Source organism: Atractosteus spatula, chromosome 2, assembly GCF_055471065.1.
Source record: "Atractosteus spatula isolate fAtrSpa1 chromosome 2, fAtrSpa1.hap1, whole genome shotgun sequence".
NCBI lineage: Eukaryota > Metazoa > Chordata > Actinopteri > Semionotiformes > Lepisosteidae > Atractosteus > Atractosteus spatula.
In genome coordinates, this window is record NC_142707.1 from 11663343 (window position 1) to 11684708 (window position 21366).

The 21366-nt window shown below is 37.7% G+C and overlaps 2 protein-coding genes across 3 annotated transcripts in view; both read right to left on the minus strand.

Annotated features, from left to right (window-relative positions):
- Nucleotides 1–2587: 2587 nt before the first annotated feature.
- LOC148839245 (sterile alpha motif domain-containing protein 9-like) lies at nt 2588–10742 on the minus strand. Of its 2 annotated transcripts, XM_088930487.1 has the most exons (4): nt 10605–10730; nt 8895–8962; nt 8435–8589; nt 2588–5528 (listed from the first exon to the last, which is right to left on the minus strand). In XM_088930487.1, exons 3-4 carry the CDS (start codon nt 8511–8513, stop codon nt 3151–3153), a joined length of 2457 nt encoding a protein of 818 aa, XP_088786613.1. In that variant the 5' UTR covers nt 8514–8589; nt 8895–8962; nt 10605–10730; the 3' UTR covers nt 2588–3150. The 2 variants fall into 2 exon arrangements, with proteins under 2 accessions (XP_088786613.1, XP_088786605.1); XM_088930479.1 differs by having other exon boundaries at nt 2588–8589; nt 10605–10742.
- Nucleotides 10743–12651: 1909 nt separating this feature from the next.
- The window catches only part of LOC148839246 (scavenger receptor cysteine-rich domain-containing protein DMBT1-like), a 38532-nt gene continuing 29817 nt past the window's right edge, over nt 12652–21366 (minus strand). The window contains 8 exon segments of the mRNA XM_088935596.1: nt 12652–12931; nt 13231–13277; nt 13582–13896; nt 14244–14558; nt 15528–15554; nt 15917–16231; nt 18748–19095; nt 20251–20565. Of these exon segments, the coding sequence (XP_088791722.1) occupies nt 13270–13277; nt 13582–13896; nt 14244–14558; nt 15528–15554; nt 15917–16231; nt 18748–19095; nt 20251–20565 (1643 nt within the window). The 3' untranslated portion in view covers nt 12652–12931; nt 13231–13269.

Here is a 21366-nt window from a genome sequence, read left to right on the forward strand (position 1 = left end):
GAGGGTAGGGGTTATTTGTTCTTAACTTGCCTCAGCTGTTTGTCACATTTATACTGTATGGCTGGCTTATTAGGTTTTGTGCCGTCATAAATACCATGTGTTTTCTATGAATTCTAGACATGGAAGGAGAAAGCCACTGAAGGAGAAGGGAGCTCTGTAGTCCTCTCCACAACCTGTCAAGGTTATGAGGTTGTTGATGTAAGTGGTATTATTGAAGCAGTAGGTGGCGCTCTTCAGTCTGGACTCGAATTTCCAGAACAATACCCTGGTATGGAAAGGGGACACTCCTTTAGGGATAACTGTCCTTTAGATAATACAACAGAGCTATTTACGTAATGACTATTAAACATTTAAGGGCCCTGCTCATAAATGTAGAAGTGTTAACTTCAGTTCCATTTTTTTTTTTATTTGTACAATCCTTTACATTTTCCCCCTTAATTCATTTATGGCTCAGATCAAGTTTCGGGCTGCTGGCATATAGTGGTTGCCATGTGTCCCCCTATAATATGGAAAGTGCTTAACAACCCCTTGAGAAGAAAAGCACTATACTGTCCATACAGTATATACAGTAAGATACAGTATTATATCTGATTAGGTTTCAAGTGCATGTCCTTTAGAACTTCGAGAACAGATTTCAGAGGATTGCAGCATAAATGCTACTTTTGTAGTCTGCCACTAGATGGCAAAATAGCATTATAGACATCTGTAAGTACTCCTCTCTGCATTAATAACACCTATGTAGTCCTAGTGGGACCAGCATCGGTAAAAAAAAAGTGCACACTGTACAGTGGTGAAATCTGCCTCAGTTAAATTCTAAGATTTTCTTTTTTTAATGTCTGATTTTATAGCAAGCACAGATTTTGTTTCTTTGCAGGGATTGCAAGACTTTGTGGACACTTGGTGGGAGCAAAGAACAGTGCAACTTGCAGCTTTCATTCTATCAGGAATTAGACTGTTTAATGATAGTTATGGAATATCAGTAGTACGTTTATGAAATGACGCACAATAAAGGCAATAGAGATGTTCCATCAGAAGATCATTGGGCACCTTAAGTTATGTTCTAAATAGTGAAGTGATAGGTTAGTCAATTGAGCAGTTTTCTGGGATAACAAGACTACTCAAACTCATGACTTCATAAAATTGCCAGGTGTTTGGCATTTGATTTGAGTCAAAATTAACAAAATGAGTTGAATAGGAATTTGTTTAGACAAGAAGAGTATAAGATATGACCCTGCCCTGCTGTAGCAAAGAAGATTGCCTACTTCCATGCAGAAAGCAGCCTGTGTGTGACCGAATTTGCCCAGACAAATATTTTGTTTCAACAACCTGCACATCCTGCATCATCCATGTAAACTTTCAAACTGCTGTGCTACAGGTCTAGCATTTTTATATATACTATAAAGCATTTAACATCTTAAATGAAATTAAGATACATTATTTAAAACCACTGAAGTCATTCCATTTAACTTGTGTAAAACACAGTTATAAACATAAGGAGATTAAATATATACAAACGGCTGCTGTATTGTACTCTATGTGTATGTACTCTACTGTATGTTGAGTAGTCATTTTAAACTTACTGTACATCACTTTTTCTGTGTACTTTAAGAGACTCAGAAATCATATAAATTTGAGCAATTTCAAATGACAGAACTGACTTAAAATGTCAAGGCCGATACCCTCATCCCTGTTTTAGAGAACAAGGGAACTTCTACAACTTTTAGTAGAAGTGACTTACTGTACATTTGTGCTCCTTTATATTGCTGGATACGTTACTGAACCAATCTGAGTGAAGTGCCTCAACACACATACTACAGCGGTGCCCAGCAGGGCTTGACTTAATGTACACACAGAGCCACTAAAAGAAGAGAAAAGAAAGTGAAATAATTATTAGTGTAAGCATCCAACAACTCCTGTTTCTGAAGATGCTAATATACACCATATATTTCTTAGCTTTGTAAGAGAACAAATTTGGTTGATTTTAACCATATGCTTTTATTAATCTACCACCATACTGTCTGTCCATTTTTTCCAGCTTTATAGAAATCAAATAAGTTGAAACCTAGTGCTCACTGGAATCTGAGAATGCAGTGTTTGAAGTTTTAAAAGCCAGCAGAGTCCTTTATGACACTGGAAGTCTTAGTACATGGGGTATATGCATGAAGAGGGTCAATTATTTAACAAATCAAATGTTTAAACTTTGAATGGATAGGTGCAGTGGAGCCCAAATGTGAGCTGGTGACTATTACTTGCCTACAAAGCCAGCGGGTGTTCTCAAATCAGGCTAGTCCTCTCCTGGTCCAGTCTGATGCTTTCTGAGAACAGGCTGTGTACAGTAAATACAGTATACTGGACCAGGAGAGGCTAGGCTCATCCTCTCTCCTTTCAAATTCCTGTTGCATTTTTTGCTATATTAACTGCGTTCCTTTCTGTCGTTAGTAATTCCGTCATACATACAGTACTTTGAAAACGAGTCACTCCTTGCCACCAACTTAAACTTTACATGCTGAACAGCCTACAAAGGTACTTCCAGTGAAATTTAGAAACTTACCAGCAACAAAATAAGCACTCATAGGCAACAACGTGCTGAAAGTAAATACAATGAATTTTATTTACTGTACTCATTTTTTCAGAAAGAATAAAGATTCCATTTACTGAGGATAATATAACAAATTAAGATTATAATGAGTTGTGTAAAGATATTTTGTAATATCAGATTGGAATTCACAGTTATAGTTTCTTGGATAATAGTTCTGAAAAGTAAATGGGTTTTGTATATACAACTTGCAGAACAAGCTTTGTTAGAAATCCATACAATGTTTCAAATAATTATTTACAGAGTACTGTACATGTTTATTATTATTTACAGAGCACATGTCTTCACATTATCTTAACTCCTCTAAAGGAGACCAATGAATGCCAAACAAAGCCAGTTGTTCTTAAGGACAAAAAGTTAGGATTGATTAAATTGCCCATCCTCATTTAGGTTTCAATGTTGTGGAGTCAAGCAATGCACCAATTATACTATGTACATTTCTTTTGCAGGATAATCATATGGAAATAACACTTTCGTGTGACAGCAAAGATTATAGATTTGCTTTTGTGTTTTCTTCCTTGTGTTCAACAGCCTGTTTCAGTCCAACTCAGGCTTTAAGAGTAGCTCTTACTTTCTATGTCACAGGCTATTGGCCCATCTATTGAGAATCCCAGGTAAAAGGACACTTTCTCCTTACTGTAGCCACTTCTTATGCCTCCAAGATAGGCAGCACGCACTGGGATTTTTATGCTGTCATACTGGATGTAGACTTGGCCCTGCTCTGTGGTGCCATTGACACGAAGCAAAAGATCTTGCACAGACTTTTCCTTCCACACAGCTCCGCTTTTCCACAGAGAGTTTAATTTTTCGCCAAAACCCAAGCATTGGTCAATTTTGGTTTTGTGAACAAGACGATTCAGTCCTGACCCTTTCCCGAGATAGAAATGAGCTATTGTACTTTTTGTTGACAGCATGTGGGAGTACTGTCTTTTGAAGGACTTGTTTAAGGACATCACATAAGTACTAATATTTTTACAATTATCCTCCACACAGTCTTTTTCAGGCCAGAAAAGCAGCAGAGCTAAGTAATACGGCTCTGGAAATGCATGTTGTGTTCCAATATCTTGCAGTAAACTCCTCAGAATTTTTGACAGTTCTATGTATAGCTTGTTCTTCTTATCTTGTGCTGAAGTTTTACATTTGAGGTTAATGTTGGCCAATATGTAGTTTGTTTGGTCTCTGACAGTTTTGGTGCTTGAGTTCTCATAAATAAACTTGTAACTCTTGGTTATTTCCTGCATTATTTCTGCACTCTCTTTATCTGTACAGTGGAGAAGCCCTGAAAAGCAGTCTGCTTTGTGCTGTTCCAAAAAGATTTTCTTTTCCTCAATATCTTGCTGTAAACTGAGTTTCGGTTTGCTTATCCTCTCACTGTGCTTCTCAATATCTGAGGTACAGAACAGGCTGACATATTTCTTAAAGCTTTCCGAAATTTTCTTCTTGGTCCTGCTTTCCATTTCTCTATCAACATTCCTGTCTTTCAGGTGTACAAAGTAGTTCTCCAAAAATTCAAAAGCTTGTTTAACTCTTGGCTTTAGGTTCACAAGGAATCCTTCATATTTCTTGAGCACTTCCATGAATCTGTCACTCAATTCATCATGAATATCGCGAATATTGCTGAGCGGCATGCTGCCTTTGAGGAATTTTAACATGTGGATGTGACACATTGGATCGTTTACATGGAAGAATGGTACTTCACTGAGAATATCACAGACTATCATAGCGATATCCACTTCGCCAATGTAACCAGAAGTATTGTAAGTAGTCCGTTTCCTCTTTGTGTAAAGATCTTCAAAGTCTGGCACATCATCAGTCTTCGCCAGGTCTTGAGCTTTCTGAAAGGCTTTTGTTGCTTCATGTGCTAAATTAAGGTAGGTTTCCAAATCTGCTGGAGTGAGATTTTTCTTATGCGTTTTAGCGAACTCAATCTTATGTCTCAGATCAGTTTTGAAGACTTGTCCTATGGTGTCAACGATATAGGAACTTTCCTTTTTAGTTCGGGCAATTTGTGCCCAGTGTAAGGCTGACTCAAAGTCCTTCTTGTTCAGGTACAGGTGTCTTGCCATTGCTTGTGGGATCGCGTAACTTTTATCAAACCTGTGTGCTGCTTTCACCAAAACCTCGCTAATTTGGTCTGTTCCTTCTTCGTCTTTCATTTTCTCAATTAAAGGAGAAAACCTTGTGTGTTTGTCATCGCTCTCTGTCCTGCGTTGCCTTGTGATTAAAATGCTTTTGACACTTTGCGCAAGGTTGTCTTTTCCCATTCCAGTTTTAAAAAACAAATCACAGTGAAGAAAGTTTGTGATGATTTCACTTTTCTTCACATTGTATTTTTTGGTTAGCTGCTCGAGGCACTGAGTGGCAATCATATGATGTAGAATTTTCACAGCCTGGTATGTGCCATGCTCCTCAACACGAAAAAGAATTAACAGAGTTGAATAAGGAGCCATTCTGTCTTCTAATGCTACCTTTCCCCGCAGTGCATTTTTTATTCCTAAAAAATCTTCACAGAAGGACACAGATATTGAGGAGTCATTATCATAAGCATTAAGCAAAGCTAAGAATGAAATGAGTTGTGCTTGTTTGCTTGAGATGTCCAGGTCCTTCAGAGTGTTGCTGACCACATTTTCAATGTATTCAATGTTAAAGTTGGCCTTCAGAATCATAAAGCCATAGAATGTTTCAGGTTTTTCATGATTTTCTGCAAGTTCACCTAGTTTCATCTCAAAGAACTCTTGCTCTCTTTGAGAAAGTGAATTGGATATATATATACTTTCATTGACGCTGCCATTGCAGCTTTCTCTTGGATCTTGCGATCTCACACAGTTTAAAAGGATTACTGATGGCCTTTCCTGTTCAGCTGACACCTCATCAATTGCTTTTCTAATGCATTTCTGCAAATCTTGAGCGTCTTCTGTTCCTTCTGAATCATCTATTAAAAGAAGCACAGGTGTATAGTTAGATCCTTTACTCTTCCTAAGCATCAGCAAGTGCTTGACCTGGCTAGCGACTTCTATGTTTGGAACTGTTTTATTTTTTAACACAGCACATCTGAATTCTTTTCTCAAATTCCACAGCACATGCATAGCTAAAGTGGATCCCCCACATCCTGGGTGATGAAACAAATTCTGAATCACACACATACTTGTAGAAGAACTGGCCAAAGAGGTTAGATTATTTTTCAGGGCTTCAAACTTGTCTCTTTTGATAAAAGGCAAAGAATGTGGTTTTTCGGAAAAGTAAAAGTTCCACCAAGTTACTTTGCCTCCTCTGTAGAAATCTTCCTCTATTTTACTTCTAAAGCTCTTGAACTCCTCACTCTTTTCAATGTCTGTGTTTTCACATTCATTTTCACACAGAACTGCTAAAGCTGTCATGAGATCTTCAACCTTCTTTTCAAAAACTACTGAGCTTGATCCTGAAGAAGGCAAAAATCTGCAAGATGTTTCATTTAGTGGTCTGAGTTTGCTTATTGTTCCATTGATTTCACTTAAGTTTAACTCATATATACAGTGCCTAGTAATATCAGTGTCACATCTTGTTTGAACAAAGTCTTTCCATTGTAGGAATGTGTTTTCAGATTCACAGATGCACAAAATGTTTTGAGCTCCTCCTAAATTTTTGTAGAATGTTAAGAATGTTTCAAGAACAGGGTCAGTCATGGACTCCACTGCAGAAAGCAAAAGGAACACTACTTGGTATCTTCCTATTTGCAGCACATCAGGGTTACACAGAAACAAAATTGCATCTTGGACATCTTTGGCTCTCTGTGTTAACCATTCTCCAGGTCTGAGGGGTCTATCTGTTTCACTTTCAAGATCTCCTCTCCCATTACAAAATAACCAACTTGTCTGCTTATACAAATTCAGTTTCACAATTTTTGTAGATTCTGATTCAGTGCTCTTGAAATCTGCCGGGGAATGCAGGTTTGCAATTCTGGACTTCCTGTAAAAGTTGCAGACACCATTGACTGCAGAGTCTGGGTCAAATTCAAGTACCATAAATATTTTCAAATCACTGAGGAACTGGAGGTGTTCCAGCTGCTCGGGGTGACTCTTGTTTATGACGATAATGTACTCATTATAGTTGTCAAGTGTTCCCTTTCCACATGTTATCAAGTGCTTAAGTTTCTCTCCTTGATTGCTTGGTCTTTTCATTTGTGAAGTCTTGCTTTCCATAGATTTCCGCAGTGAATCTAAACTCTTGATACTGTCACTAAACTTTTTCAGCTCAAGCTTCATTTCTTTTTGGTTCCTGTTTCCCATTAGATCTTTGCTACTAGCTCCATCCCGCACAAACAAATATATCTCCTTACTCTTCATCCATCGATTGTTTTCAAGGAGCATCATGTTGATGTAATACTCCTTTCCTTTGCATACAGAATAACTTGGTACAACATCTACTTCTATGACATACTTGTTTAATAAAGTGTTATCAGGAGATAAAACTTCAACAAATCGGGGCTGTCTAATACACATCTTGGCATCTTCAGCATTCTCTCCAAAGTAGTTTTGCACACTTTTATTCAAGATATCAATATATTTGTTTCTGTCTTTGACATCAATTCCAATAATTTCTCCATCGTGGAAGCGAGGCCTGTCTCCCACACCAAAATGAATGGTTCCATTTGTGCGTGAATTCATGCATGCTGCTGAAAAACGAAAGACTTCATTACTGAACTTCTTAAGAATATCTGTTTCTGATGCATTTTCCACGTTTCCTAGCAGTTTGTACTCATGAACTGGTTCAATGCGATTGCCTGGCCCTGTCTCTGGAGATAAAATGTAATTCTGTATGTATCTTTTAGTCTGATGTTGAGAGTCAAAAAGGTAGAAGGAACATGTATTTTTCTGCTGAGGATACTTTGGGCTACTTTCAGCCTTAGATTCAGATTGCTTTTGAGCATGCAATAAACCATTTGCTTCTTTATTGTCATTGCTGTTTTCATTTGTAGTTGCTTTCAGTTTGAGGTCAGCTGATTTTTGTTCACTGAGCTCTATATCTGTTTTTATCCCTGGACTTGTTTTGTTACCTTCTGGATTCCTCTTTTCTTCTGCACATTTTTTATTTGCACTGGCTGATTCACTTACAGTTTCTGATGTGTTTTGTGTACCTTGGTTTGACACCTTTTGAGATGTGTTATGTTTAGTATTCTCATCTTGTGACAGTTGATTTACTTCTTGAAGTTTCTCCTGGTTCTTCTGCTTTCCTGCTTTCCGTCGCTTTGCTTTTTGATGTTTCTGTAGATTATTCTGCTCCTGTGAAGGTTGCTTTGCATTTTGAAGTTCCTCCAGGTTCTTCTGGTCCTGTGATGGTTGCTTTGCATTTTGAAGTTCCTTCAGGTTCTGTGATGGTTGCTTTGCTTTCTCAAGTTCCTCCAGGTTCTCCTGCTCCTGTGATGGTTGCTTTGCTTTCTGATGTTCCTCAAGGTTTTTCTGCTCCTGTGATGGTTGCTTTGCATTTTGAAGTTCCTCCAGGTTCTTCTGCTCCTGTGATGGTTGCTTTGCATTTTGAAGTTCCTTCAGGTTCTGTGATGGTTGCTTTGCTTTCTCAAGTTCCTCCAGGTTCTTCTGCTCCTGTGATGGTTGCTTTGCTTTATCAAGTTCCTCCAGGTTCTTCTGCTCCTGTGATGGTTCCTTTGCATTTTGAAGTTCCTTCAGGTTCTTCTGCTCCTGTGGTGTTTGACTTGCTTTCTCATGTTCCTCCAGGTATTTCTGGTCCTGTGATGGTTGCTTTGCTTTTTTAAGTTCCTCTAGGTTGTTTATAATTCTAACAGCAGGCCCATGTTTTATATGCAAATCCAGCAAGTCTTGCTTGCGAAAATAAACAAGTTCTAACCCCGAGACCTCCTCTTCATAGAATTTGTCTGCCCATCTGCTGTCAACATTAAGGACACCAACCAACCACCGGTGGACATCTTCTCTGCTCCAGTCTTCAATCCTGTCAGGCAGGTCAGACAAGGAGCTCATACTGCTTCAGCAAAGTAATCCAGCCTACAAAATACAATATAGTAATAACTTTAGTACTATCCATCCATCCATCCATTTTCTAACCTCTTTACATCCAAAAAAGGGGGAGCTGGATCCGATCCCGGCAAGCACCTGGTGCAAGTATACACCAATACATCACAGGACATAATTTAATACTAAAGCCACTGGGTTTTTTCTATTTTGTTTTCTAAATAGTTTTTCATTACCCTGTATTACTTTAAGAATATATCTGCAACACCAAATCAATGGTACTGTACATGAAAAATACATAAAGAAGTCATTTATATATTTATTTTATGAACACTTACTATTGAACTATTAATACATTCCTTGGATCATCCTCTTCACTTAGTCTCAAAGTCCTTTCCCAGGAGAACTGAAATAGAGCATATCTGTGTTACGTGAGAAGAAAAAGACATAAAATCTATTGTGGTTACTAAAAAGAATAACAAGCAATTTGCTATGAGCAAATCTGTTAATTCTGTGGTAATTCTGCAGAATCAAGAAGGCGATTGAGTATGTTTACATAAGACGATCCCGTGTTCATCACTTACAAAACAGAATATTTGTTTCTAAAACAAACACTTATGTGGAAAATATTGCACAGAAGAAAACATTTGTGCGAGGGATCAAACGGGGATTGAACACTAAAAAATGGGGAGACCACCTCCATGATAAGTGATAACATGGATTGTTAATCTTTCTAGTAAAACATAATTATTTTATATTTCACTAAATATTTTTGCCGGGTGTCACACACTTTATACGGACTCTTAGAGACACTTATACACCTATACAGTAGCTGTCACAATATACAGTAAGTCCAATGTAACATATTGTAGAAGAAGAAGCACTACCCCCTGTTACTTGTAGCTTGTAAAAAAAATAATAATCCACACTCTAACCAAGCTCGAGAAAACAGGTGTGATTAGAGATTTCTTCGTAAGATGTTTTACAGTATTTTTCACGTTAAGGGTGCACTATGGGAATGTAATTCCGTACGGACTACTCAGTGTCTCCAGTTACTTCTTCACTAACTCCAGTGAAAGCATGTTGGGCCGTGAAAAGGTTGCGACCTAGTCATTATCCTGTTAAGAAAAAAATACAAACCGGACAACCCTATCTTGACAGTCCGACGAGTAAACTTAAGTAAGCCAAAACTGGTTCGCCACTAAGGAGACTGCAAGAGAAGCATCTCTAGGGAGAGGAAGAGCGCAGAGTACAGTTCTCAATTCTGGAATGCGGGTAGAGAATCTGAGTTTCGCTTCCTGGGAGATTTACAAGTTTGCAAGTTGCATGAAACCCTCCTCCCCTCTCATTTTTGGCATTAGCACCCCACACACACTTTCCTCTAAAAGGGTGTTGCCCTCAATTTGTCCGTCCGAACAGTCGCTAAATAATTCAACTATCCGCCTTTTATAGCTAATTACATCAGCCTATACGTTGCTAGTTTATATATATAATATAAATTCAAATAAAGCTCATTTAGAATGATTATTGTAGCGTTCTCGCTTTCCCTTCCACAAAATGGTGAAAATGAAGCGGCCTTTAAGTTTCGTTTTCTCGAATCTGCATGACTGTAAAAAAAAAAGGCTGTGATTTTTTTATATTTCCAAGAGAAAAAAAATAGCTTTGTCAGTTTTTACCACATTGCCAACGTGTATATGAATAATTAAATAACGACATTTTCGAATGAATAAAACAGTCCCGACAAGCACTACACGAATTTGATTTTTCAGTGATTTATCGACTTCTAGCAGTTAAACATGAATGACAACAACACTGCAGTAATAAATGTGAAGCTTTATCAGTATGATCTTTTTAAAATACAGATTATGTGAAAGACAGTCTAAAACTAAGAAAATATGCACTCGTTACATACACCCGATTAAGAAATCAGTGAAATCTTTACCTGCATTGCCTTAGTTTTATATTGGTAATTTACATACTGTAGAGGCAACATTCACAATGAATATAATGTATAAGTGGTAGGGGAAAAAAACACGAATAAACCTTACCTTAAGATCAGGCGATATGCGAGCGGTTTTGTTGTGTGCACTCAGATTTCAACAGAATTAGAAATGGTGTCCAAGACAGTGTCTAGCTCCGAGGGCTGCAATTTCATCGTCAGAGGGACACAAACACATGAGCTGAAATGAAAAATAGACAGGGACTCTGAGGAGTGACGCAACAACCGAAAAACTCATTCAAAATCCTGGTTTGGTATTATGTGTCTATACTGTAGCAGCACGTAAACAAAGGCTCTCCTGAGTTGAGAAAAGGAGGAAGTTAAATGTAAATGAGATTTGTACTTTACAGTGGTTGCAAAGTTCTACACGAAACAAAAGGGTGAACAGGATCCTTACCTACCAACAAAATAAACAGAGCAGTGTGTCTCATATCCCCCACCACCAGTCGAATCACCCAGCAAATCTAGGATATACTTTTAAGAGCCACAACAAAGTAAGAACAACTATTACAAATAACAACGTGACATTTAGTATAGTTAACTCACAGTGTGGGCTCCTGTGGTAATCATGTTCACTGGAACATCTGTTGGATCCTAGGCTGTCATTGATTTTATATTACTTTTAGGGATCATTTACACTTTTGAGCAGAGTGTCTTCACTTTGTGACTCAAACCTTACGTTTACTTGACCAGAAACAATAAAAACAATCATTTTAATTAAAAATGGACTTTATTGCATTCTTACTCAAGCTATAGAAACTGGGTCATTAAAGTCTCTAAATAGGGATGCATTAGAAATGCCTTCTACCCAAAGATGTCTGGCAGGCTTTGGTTTTCAGCATTGTCGGCAGTTTCAATCAGTACTGACAAATAAGTAATCTCCTGCTTCACCAACATCGATTTTTCTTTGGCAAGCCACAGTTTTTTTATCCGAGCTTTGCATGTCTCTGTCAGTAAGGGGAAACAATTTGTCCAAAACTGTACTCTTGAAAGGGATCAGTTTCGGGGAGAGGTAGTCATTTTGTGGTAAAATTAGTGAGTTCCATTCATAATGTGTTGCTCTGCAGGGTAGTCCTGCCCAACTCACACGGCCAGGATTACACAGCAGACATTCCTGTTGGATTGGCCTGCAGGATCAGCCAATAGGAATTCAGCTGAACGCATCAATGAGTTGGGTTGTTATGTTCAACATCGTCATTCACTGTTGAGTAGGGTTGTTATGTTCAGCATCAACGTGGAACATAGCTTGTACAGTAGCAACCTTGTTGCAGGCCTTGCAGCATCATTAGGTACAGGTATCTCTCCCACAAGCACTAATGAGATGTCTTTGTCCATTGATGACTTTGTGTTACATGACAGTAAAGCGATACTTTAGGGGATTGTGGTTCTTTCCTCTATGTAAAGCATTAATAAGCTGAAACATTGCGTCTTCTACTGTATATAAAATCATGAAAAGATTTCAGTTATGGGATTATATTTTATTGCCTCTTCATATACTGTAGCTGTAACTGCTTCTTCTGTTTCATCTACTTCAAAACACTGTATTTAGGGATGCACCTTTAACACTGGTACTGGTGGATTATATACACCTGATTTTTGTGAGCTGTTTGGAATTTCCTTCTTGTAAAGGTACAGTGTCATCTTTTGTTGATGTTCTCCTTGGGCCTGTATGTTAATATGGCATAAATGTACATACAGTACAAGTATGGTGACTGCTTGATTCAGGGGCTGCAGTAACTGGTCCAGCTCACCAGTTTCAGAACACAGATTTCTGTTTGTCTGTGTAATAAATACTAACATGCTGTAGAGAGCATATCCTCTGGACTGTTCAGGTATTCTAAGCATTAGATGACTTTTACTAAATAGAATTGTGATTTTCCAAAAAAGAATAAACAAGCTCAGGTCCACTTTTTTGTAACGTCTTTGTGTCACATTACAAAATATCCTCTTAGCACTTTAATGGTCCATATGTACTGCATATTGATTAAATTTCATTTCAGGTAAACTTTAATGATTCACTTCCACATTCAGACAGTGACCCATCTATCAGATGTGTAAGTGTGCATTTTTAACTGAAAACAACTTCAAAATTCATGTTGATGCTTTAGAATCAAGTTTAATGTAAGTTCTTAAGAGAAAATACTTAAAAAGACAATGAAAAGATTACTAGATGGCTTCTAAAGAATAAATGCTGTTTGTCCATTTCTCGGGAAAGAAAAAAACAACATGATATTCAGAACTTTTTTCTCAGCTACAATTTACTTTACTCTATATTTAAGGGAAATAATCTTTCAGATTTTAAAATTTCCATTGCATTTTTCTATAACTAATGAAGGACATGAAGGTTTCTGATTTCAGTAAGTCAGCTTCATTGATCTAAAAGGTAAGCAGAAAAAAATCCCGGTTATATTACTTTATAAAAGAAAAATGTTTAAATAAAACATAATAATAAAACATAATAATATAACATAGATTTATATAAGCAATCATTTAAATCTGATTACAATATTGTGCCATTATGCTTTTTGTAATAAGCATATCTAATGTAATGAGGAGGAAATGTAAAGATTAATGTTCTTCCCATCTGTAGTTGTTATGAGTTAAAATACACTTTCACAACTTGTATAAGTGATTATTTCGTTGTAGTGTTTAAATTATGTTGTATTTATACTTACTATGCAGACCTATAGAATGTTTGGATACCAGCATTTAATTCATGCTCCTAGAAATTGAAAGAAAGAAATTACTCTCAGCAAAATAGTGACTATGCTTCACACAGTTTTACTGTTTCACATGCTTTACAATTTTACTGCCTAGTTTTATTTTCATTTGACTCTGGTTTAAACAATTGCCTCTGACATACTTATGCATATCCAAACTGAAGCTCTTGTTGAGCTCATAAACACCAAATCAATCAATTCCCTTAATTTTGAAGACATTTGCACTCACCTATTCTAAAAAAGGAAAAAGGTGGATGATTATAAAATGTCACAATAGCATTTAGAAATGGATTGATGAAAACATACCTGAACAGACCGCTCCAGCATCATCACTGTGGGCACAGTTATGGACTCCAAAGCCCCTGTTTCCACACTGCAGCAGTGAGGTCTCCGAGCCAGTGCACGAAACGTCGTCCAGCCAAATGTGGCCCGTGCCTTGCCCAAAGGTGGCAGCTCCAGGGGCTAATAAGGCATGTCCACAGCCCAGCTCCCTGCAGACCACCTGAGCGGTGGTCACATTCCATGCGTGGTCACACACCGTCCCCCACACTCCCGAATGATACACCTCCACTCTCCCATTGCACCTGTCACTGCCCCCCACCAGCCTGACGTATGCTGGGCCTGGGAATCAGGTAAAAATGGACATAAGAGAGATATAGTGAAGGTTGGGAATCAAGGTGAAAAAAAAAACAGCAGTAAAGCAAGGACTGTTGCTAATGTTCCATAATGAGTAGATATACAGTTCTGTCCTGTCTACCTACCTTCTGTTGAGAGGCCGGTTTTGTTCATAGAACAGTTTTTCATTGCCATAACAGATACAGTAAATAAAGCAGAGCCTATAGCTTGCAAACTACAGAACTAACTCATATACTTTACTTTTTCACCACTTGCTGTTAAAACCTGTCAAAAAGTGAGAACTGAGCTGATAAACCAGCAGTGTTTTTCTAACCCTGAGGGTTATCCCCTACCTGAACAAACCACACTGGCGTCCTGGAGATGGTGACAGTTATGCAGGCCCAGTTGTGTCGCTCTGCAGTTGAACAGCGAGGTCTCGTTCCCCAGACACTGAACGTCGTCCAGCATTATCAGGCCGATGCCCATTCCAAACTCTGCGAAGCCTGGAGCCGACAAGCCCCTCCCACAGCCCACCTCCCCACACACGACGTGAGCGGCATTCAGGTCCCAGCTGTTGTCACACACAGTCCCCCACTGGCCGGCATAGTAAACCTCCACTCGCCCTGAGCAGTTGGAATTCCCATTGACCAAGCGGACTCTGGGGCCAGCTGGGATTCAACACAAGGGATAATACATCAGGTAATTCAAAGCCTCTTGATTACATCACCATGTTCTAATTAGCCTAGTTCTGAAGTAATTCATTTATAAAATGAATGTGCTAATGATATTCATTATTTGCAAAAGAAATACCTTCATTGGGAATGTCATATGCATGTAAAAGTAATTTGCAATTCTTTCATTAACTATCCATACACGCATAATGCTATAATTAATTATATACTAATAATAACAAATCAAGATTTTGTAGCTGAAGTATATGAAGCCTGTTATACTGTATATTAAAAAAATACATTTCTTGCTATGCAAACATTCTAATATCCAACCCACAGCACATGCTGTGTATCATTAAAATAATTGGTGCTTTAAAATTAAAACACTAAGCTAAAAAGACAAGAATGTCCACATCTTACTTTACAAGCAATTTCTTATTATAATATGATGATGTTGGAAAGGAAAAGGGGAACTGATAATGCATAAAACATGACTATATAATAACAGTATTCATACTACTGAAAATACATGTATTTAATTTAAAAGTGAAGGCTCTTTCTTACATTGAATTACTTTATGTGTTAATTTTGTACAACACACATTATTTTGAATTATCATTACACTGAACATTGACTCAATTAAATTCAGAATGAATGCAAGATTAATAAGGTTCCAGTACTTCACAAGCCTTGAAGGCTCACAGTTATGGGAGTGTTTTACAAAATTATATTAGTTATCTGCAAGGCAATAATATTACTGCTTTGCTGAATCAGGGTAAGATGGAAAACGTGCATTCTACCCCCAGTCAAGCAATGTCTGTTTCAATAAATTTCAGTAATGCTGTCTGGATTATGACACCAAGTGACAACATAATATTACTGACTATAAGGGAATTACTAAGTAAGGCTGGATATTGCCAAACATTTCATTTGCAGATTTGCATATTTGTTGTGTTGGATACTCACTATAAGGTCCTGAAAGAGTGGACGAATCTGTAAGAGATAAAAATGTTTTAATATTCACATATTTTAGATTAGGTTGCTCTAAAGTTGGTTTTTGAAACTGTTTCTTCTATAAAGTTTACATGTCATGGAAATATTGCTAGTACAGTATGTCTCAACATGTGATCAGCTACAATATTTCAATATATTTTTAAGCTTCTCTTCTAAAAATAATTGTGAATGTTATAACTTTTCATTCCTGGCCAGAAATTGAATGTAAGTAGTTTGAAAGTAAAACAAATACTTTTATTTTATACTTCTTAGCCTTATTCTTTGCACAAAAACAAATAAGGTACGATATACTGTACATGTACGTATGTACTGTATGGTGCTGGAAAATCAGATGATCCCACCTGAACACACCACACTGGCATCTTCAAAATGGTAACAGTTGTGGTGGCCCAGGCCAGAGTGTCCACAGTTCAGCAGTGATGTCTCTGACCCAGTGCAGGCCACATCATCCAGAGAGATTGGGCCAGTTCCTTCTCCATAGGCAGCCCAACCAGGGGCAAACAGAGCATAGCCACATCCCAACTCTTGACAAACAACATGCGCATCTCTGATGTCCCAGTAGTCATCACACACTGTCCCCCACTGGCCATTGTGACGAACCTCCACCCTCCCAGCACACCTGTTATTTCCGTTGACCAGTCTGACCGTGGCGCCATCTGGAAATCAGGAAACATCAGAAAGGCATTGTGATGCATGACTAATATCTGCTAGGAGATAAGACTTCAGACAAACGATTATAGACTGTGTTCTTGCAGAATATAAAAAACATCTATCATGGTAATACACTGCAGTTACCTTGTGCAGATCACCTGAAATTATGATCAGAGTCTCCATATAATGGGTTGAATCAATTTTCTCAACTGGGAATACTTTTTAAACGAATACGTTCTAAAAATAGAATCTTGAAAACATGAAGAAGTACTTAAAGTTGATATGGAATTAATCCATTAATTTATTTTGTAAAATGTTCTACAGAAAGACACAAATTCTTCATAAGTACTTAGTATGTTGGATGGGGATGTGGCTGTTTGGATAAATATGTCCAGTTTTTATTTTCCTCTATAATGTTATCATAATATTTAAAATTTCAAACTGCCAATTTTGATGGAATGCACTGTAGCTTACTTCAATTAGTGTTTTATCTGCACTACAGAAAGTAACACCTCCTCTTTGCAACACCTTTGGAAACTGAGCGGTACATAGGTATGCATGCCCTACCAACTTACTAAAAAAAATAGAAACATTACTTAAATATTTTGTGCCTAAAACATATGTTATTTTTTTATTACATATAAGAAACATCATTTGCAATTTGATCACATTTTGACTTACAAGTGGCTCAGAAGAAACACATGCATGAATGGGAACCTTACTTGTCATTTTCATCAAAGCTAAATTCATTTGAGTAAATTCAGCAGAATAATTATATATACACACACAAAAAACATACAGTGACCTCCAAAAGTATTGGGACAAGAGTTCAAATTAGCCCACCATAGCTGTATGCTCAGGAAATGTGAATTTCAAATCACAAGATGAATATGAGACAAAAGCAGAGAATATACCTTTTAACCTTCGGGTATTTTTAGGCATAAATGTTTTACTGTTATACAACAACAGCACTTTTTTTGTTCAACCCCCACATTTTAGATGAGCAAAAGTACTGGGACAAATGGATTTACTGGTGTTTCTAATTGCCAAGGGGTTACAATTTGCATACATTTCACATACTGTACATACTGTAAAAGAGCATGGTTGAATTCTTTTGGAACTGCTTCTGAAGTCTTTCACTTGAATTAGTCAGCACAAACCCACAGGAAGACCAGAGAACTCACTATGAGAGAAAAGAAGGCCCATTTGAAAAAGAGAGGAAAGAAAAAGACCATCAAAGAAATTGTTAAGACTTTTGGCATTGCAAAATAAACAATCTGGTACTGTATGTTCTCAAGGAAAAGAAAAACATCTGAAGGAGTCACCAACAGACATAAAACAGGACGTCCAGAGTCCAAAAAAGACAAATGCAGTGGATGACAGAAAAAAATATTTCTAAGTGTGAAGACAAATTCCAAAATTACTGGTAGTGAAATCAAAAATAATCTCCAGAGTTTGGGGGTGCAAATCTTGAGTACCACAATCCTCAGAAGACTTCACCAAGAAAAATTCAGAGGCTGTATTGCAAAGTGTTAACCCCTCATCAGCAGCAAGAACAAAAGGGCTTAATTGGAAAATACTGAGATGAGCCTCAGGAGTTTTGGAACAAGGTTTTATGTATAGATTAAACCAAAATAAGCATCTATCAAAGTGACTGAAAGGCAAAGGTGTGAGAAACACAGGAACAGCTAATGACCATAACCATACCAATTCAATAAACCATGGTGGAAAATATGATGGCTTGGGCATGTATGTCTGCTTCCAGAACAGGCTCACTGGTCTTTATTGATGATTTAACTGAAGATGGCAGCAGTAGGATGGATTCAAAGATATACAAACAAATCTTGTAAGAAGAAATGGCACCAGACTTATTGAGCTGCAGTTTGTTATGCAGCAGGACAATGACCCAAAACATACTACACGCTTAACACAGTTGTTCATCAGACAGAAAAAGTGGAACATTTTAAACTGGCCAAACAGTCAATCAACCAACTGAGCATGCATATAATTTTGTTCAAAAGGAGACTGAAGGCAGAGATCTCAACCAGCAAGCAACACCTTAAAGAGGCTGCAATTGAAGCCTGGCAAAGCATCTCCAGTGAAAAAACAGAGTCCGGTGATGCCAATGGGAGGGAGTCCTTATGCTGTTATTGTAAGCAAGGGATTTGCAATAAAATACTGAATTTTTCACTTAAATTTTTTTCATATTGTACATTAAGTGTCCCAATACTTATGGTCATCTACATTTTGGGTGACTGACCACAGCATACTGTATGCTCTGGCTGAAAACTGATTAAGTGTGTTAAAATAAAAGCAGACCTTCTGAACTCTGACTCAGAATAATTTGTTTTATGTGAATTTCAACTTCTTGTGTATAAAACAGGTAAACGCCAATTTTAGGTACTGTCCCAATACTTTTGGAGGGCATTGTATGTTTATGTACTTTGAGAAATATGGTAACTACTGTATCTAGAACATGTTTGAAGGATAAGATCTGGGTACCAATGGCTGAAGTTCAAACCTGAACAGACGACACCAGCGTCTTCATTGTGCTGGCAGTTTTGAGATGCCAGTCCAGCAGACCAACAATTAAGCAGTGATGATTCATTCCCAGTGCAGTGCACATCATCGAAGAAGATGGGACCTGTTCCTTGCCCAAATGTTGCGCCACTTAGCGCAGACAGAGCATCACCACAGCCCAGCTCTCGACAGACCACCTGGCCATCTGACACATCCCAGCCATCATCACACACTGTCCCCCATGTGCCATAATAGTAGACCTCCACTCTTCCAGAGCAGTTGTTGTTCCCATTGACCAGCCTGACTTTCGTTCCTCCTGCGGACAAATAATGATAATTATCTTGAATGCCTATTATTGCACATTACACATTTCTCAATTATGACCTTTAATTAATGCTGTATGTGGTATAATGTAAAATTAGCATATTTATGCACCATCATTAAGTTTCTTATCCAATCAAATGTCATGGAAAAGCCAGCTTATCTTTGGTAGATGGGAGGAAACTGAGGCCTGGCATGAAAGCCAACAGTAATTCAGGGAGGTCATGCAAACTCCCAATTCTGGAATCAAACTCAGAACCCTGGAGCTATGCCATCATTCCTCCAAAATATGAATCTTTTAAAATTATATGTAAAGTGTTAAGCTGATAATCCTGATTAGCTGGATCTGAGTATATAAAGGGCCATATTATGGAAATGGAAATTATTTTATGGTAGAGAAATAATGTTCCTTGTTTTTTTATGAACATCTTTGGGTACTTACTGTAAGGATCTACAGTAAAGGTGATTGAAGGGTGGATATCATACAAAACATGAAAAACAAAAAAAAAACACTTTAGAATACAATAAAGGGTAAATGTAGAATAGTGAGGTTAAACAATAAAATTACAGTACAGATAGCTCATAAAATAGTGAAGAGAAAATAGACATGATCTGATAAAGAGCAGTGTGATAGTTAACTGATGTCTTGGTTGTAAAATGCTAAGGAGTTTCTTCAGAAAGAAATATAGTAATTTGAATTGAAGGCAGGAGTTAATAAGAGAACTGAAGGCAGGAGAGAAATAAGACTCACTTTAATAAACATAGAAAAGACATGAGTGAACTGAATTACTGCTCAATCATTCCTGCTGCAATGCATACTTCAATAATGCCTTCAATAAAGTTGTAAATAGAATATTACTAGAATAAATAATTTCTACGTATATATATACTTATTTCTCTTCATTTTCTATCAAAATCAAAGAGAATTCATTAACCGAGATGTATGTTTTATATCAATTGTTTATGAAACAAACCTCTGTACCATGTTAATATTAACTGTTGTGAAAAAGAAAAGGTACTTAATGTAACATATGGTACACACCAAGTAATCTGACTAGCAATTAACCTACAGTAAGCCTACTGCTTTAACAAGTGACATAATTAGTTATATTAGGCACTGCAAGTGGAAGATAAAACGGAAGTTATACCTTGAGCTTTGTGAAAAAATAGATTTTTTTTCTACCTGCACAGACAGCACCAGCATCCTCATTATGACCACAATTGTGGACTCCTAGGCCTCGGGATGGACAGTTTAGAAGTGATGATTCATTCCCAGTGCAGGCGACATCATCTAAAAAGATTATGCCAGTGCCCTGTCCAAATGTAGCGTACTGAGGTGCAGACAGGGCAGCCCCACAGCCCACTTCCCTGCACACCACTTCAGCATCACGTAGGTTCCAGTAATCATCACACACTGTCCCCCACTGGCCTGCTTGATAAACCTCCACTCTCCCAGAGCACCTGTGACTTCCATTCACCAGCCTAGCAAGTGTTCCATCTGTCAATGAAATGGAAAAATAGAGAGGGCATGAAGTATTAAAGCAGCTGTTATACAGGAGATGTAGAAAGTATTCACCCCCATTGTATTTTGCTACCTTTTGTTGTCTTACAACTGGAAAACTCGGTAGATACATGCAACAGCCACTATAATACCAATGTGTTTAAAAGTTTGGAGAAATAGTTAAAAATAAAAACTCTAATAATCTTTATTGGAAAAGTATTCACCCTCTAAGCATTAGCACTTCTTAATAAGCTCTGCCTCAACCTTCAGTATTTACACAATATGTTGATTGGAATCCACCTGTGTGAAATGAAAGTGGTTAACCATTCAGACTGAACACACCTGTGTGTGTAAGTTCTTACCATTGGACACTGCATACAAAACAACATGAAGATAAAGGAGCTTCCGCAACAACTAAGGAACAGAGTTGTGGATAGACATAAGTCAGGCAAAGGATATAAGAAGATTTCAAAGGCACTGAGTATCCCACGGAACACTGTTAAATGAATTATCAGCCAGTGGGGGAGACATAAAACAACTCAGGGTCTCCAATGACCTGGTCATCCATGAAACCTCAGCAACCGGACAAGACGGACATTGGTTAGAGAAGCAGTCAGGAGGCCGAAAACAAACATCAAGACCTCAAACAATGTCTCATAATTGAGATGGGAGAAACTGTGAGTGAGTCAACAATAGTTCAGATACTCCACAAATCTGGGCCGTATGGTAGAGTGGCAAGGAGGAAGCCATATTTGAAAAAAGCTCATATGAAATTGTATCATGAATTTGCAAAAAGGC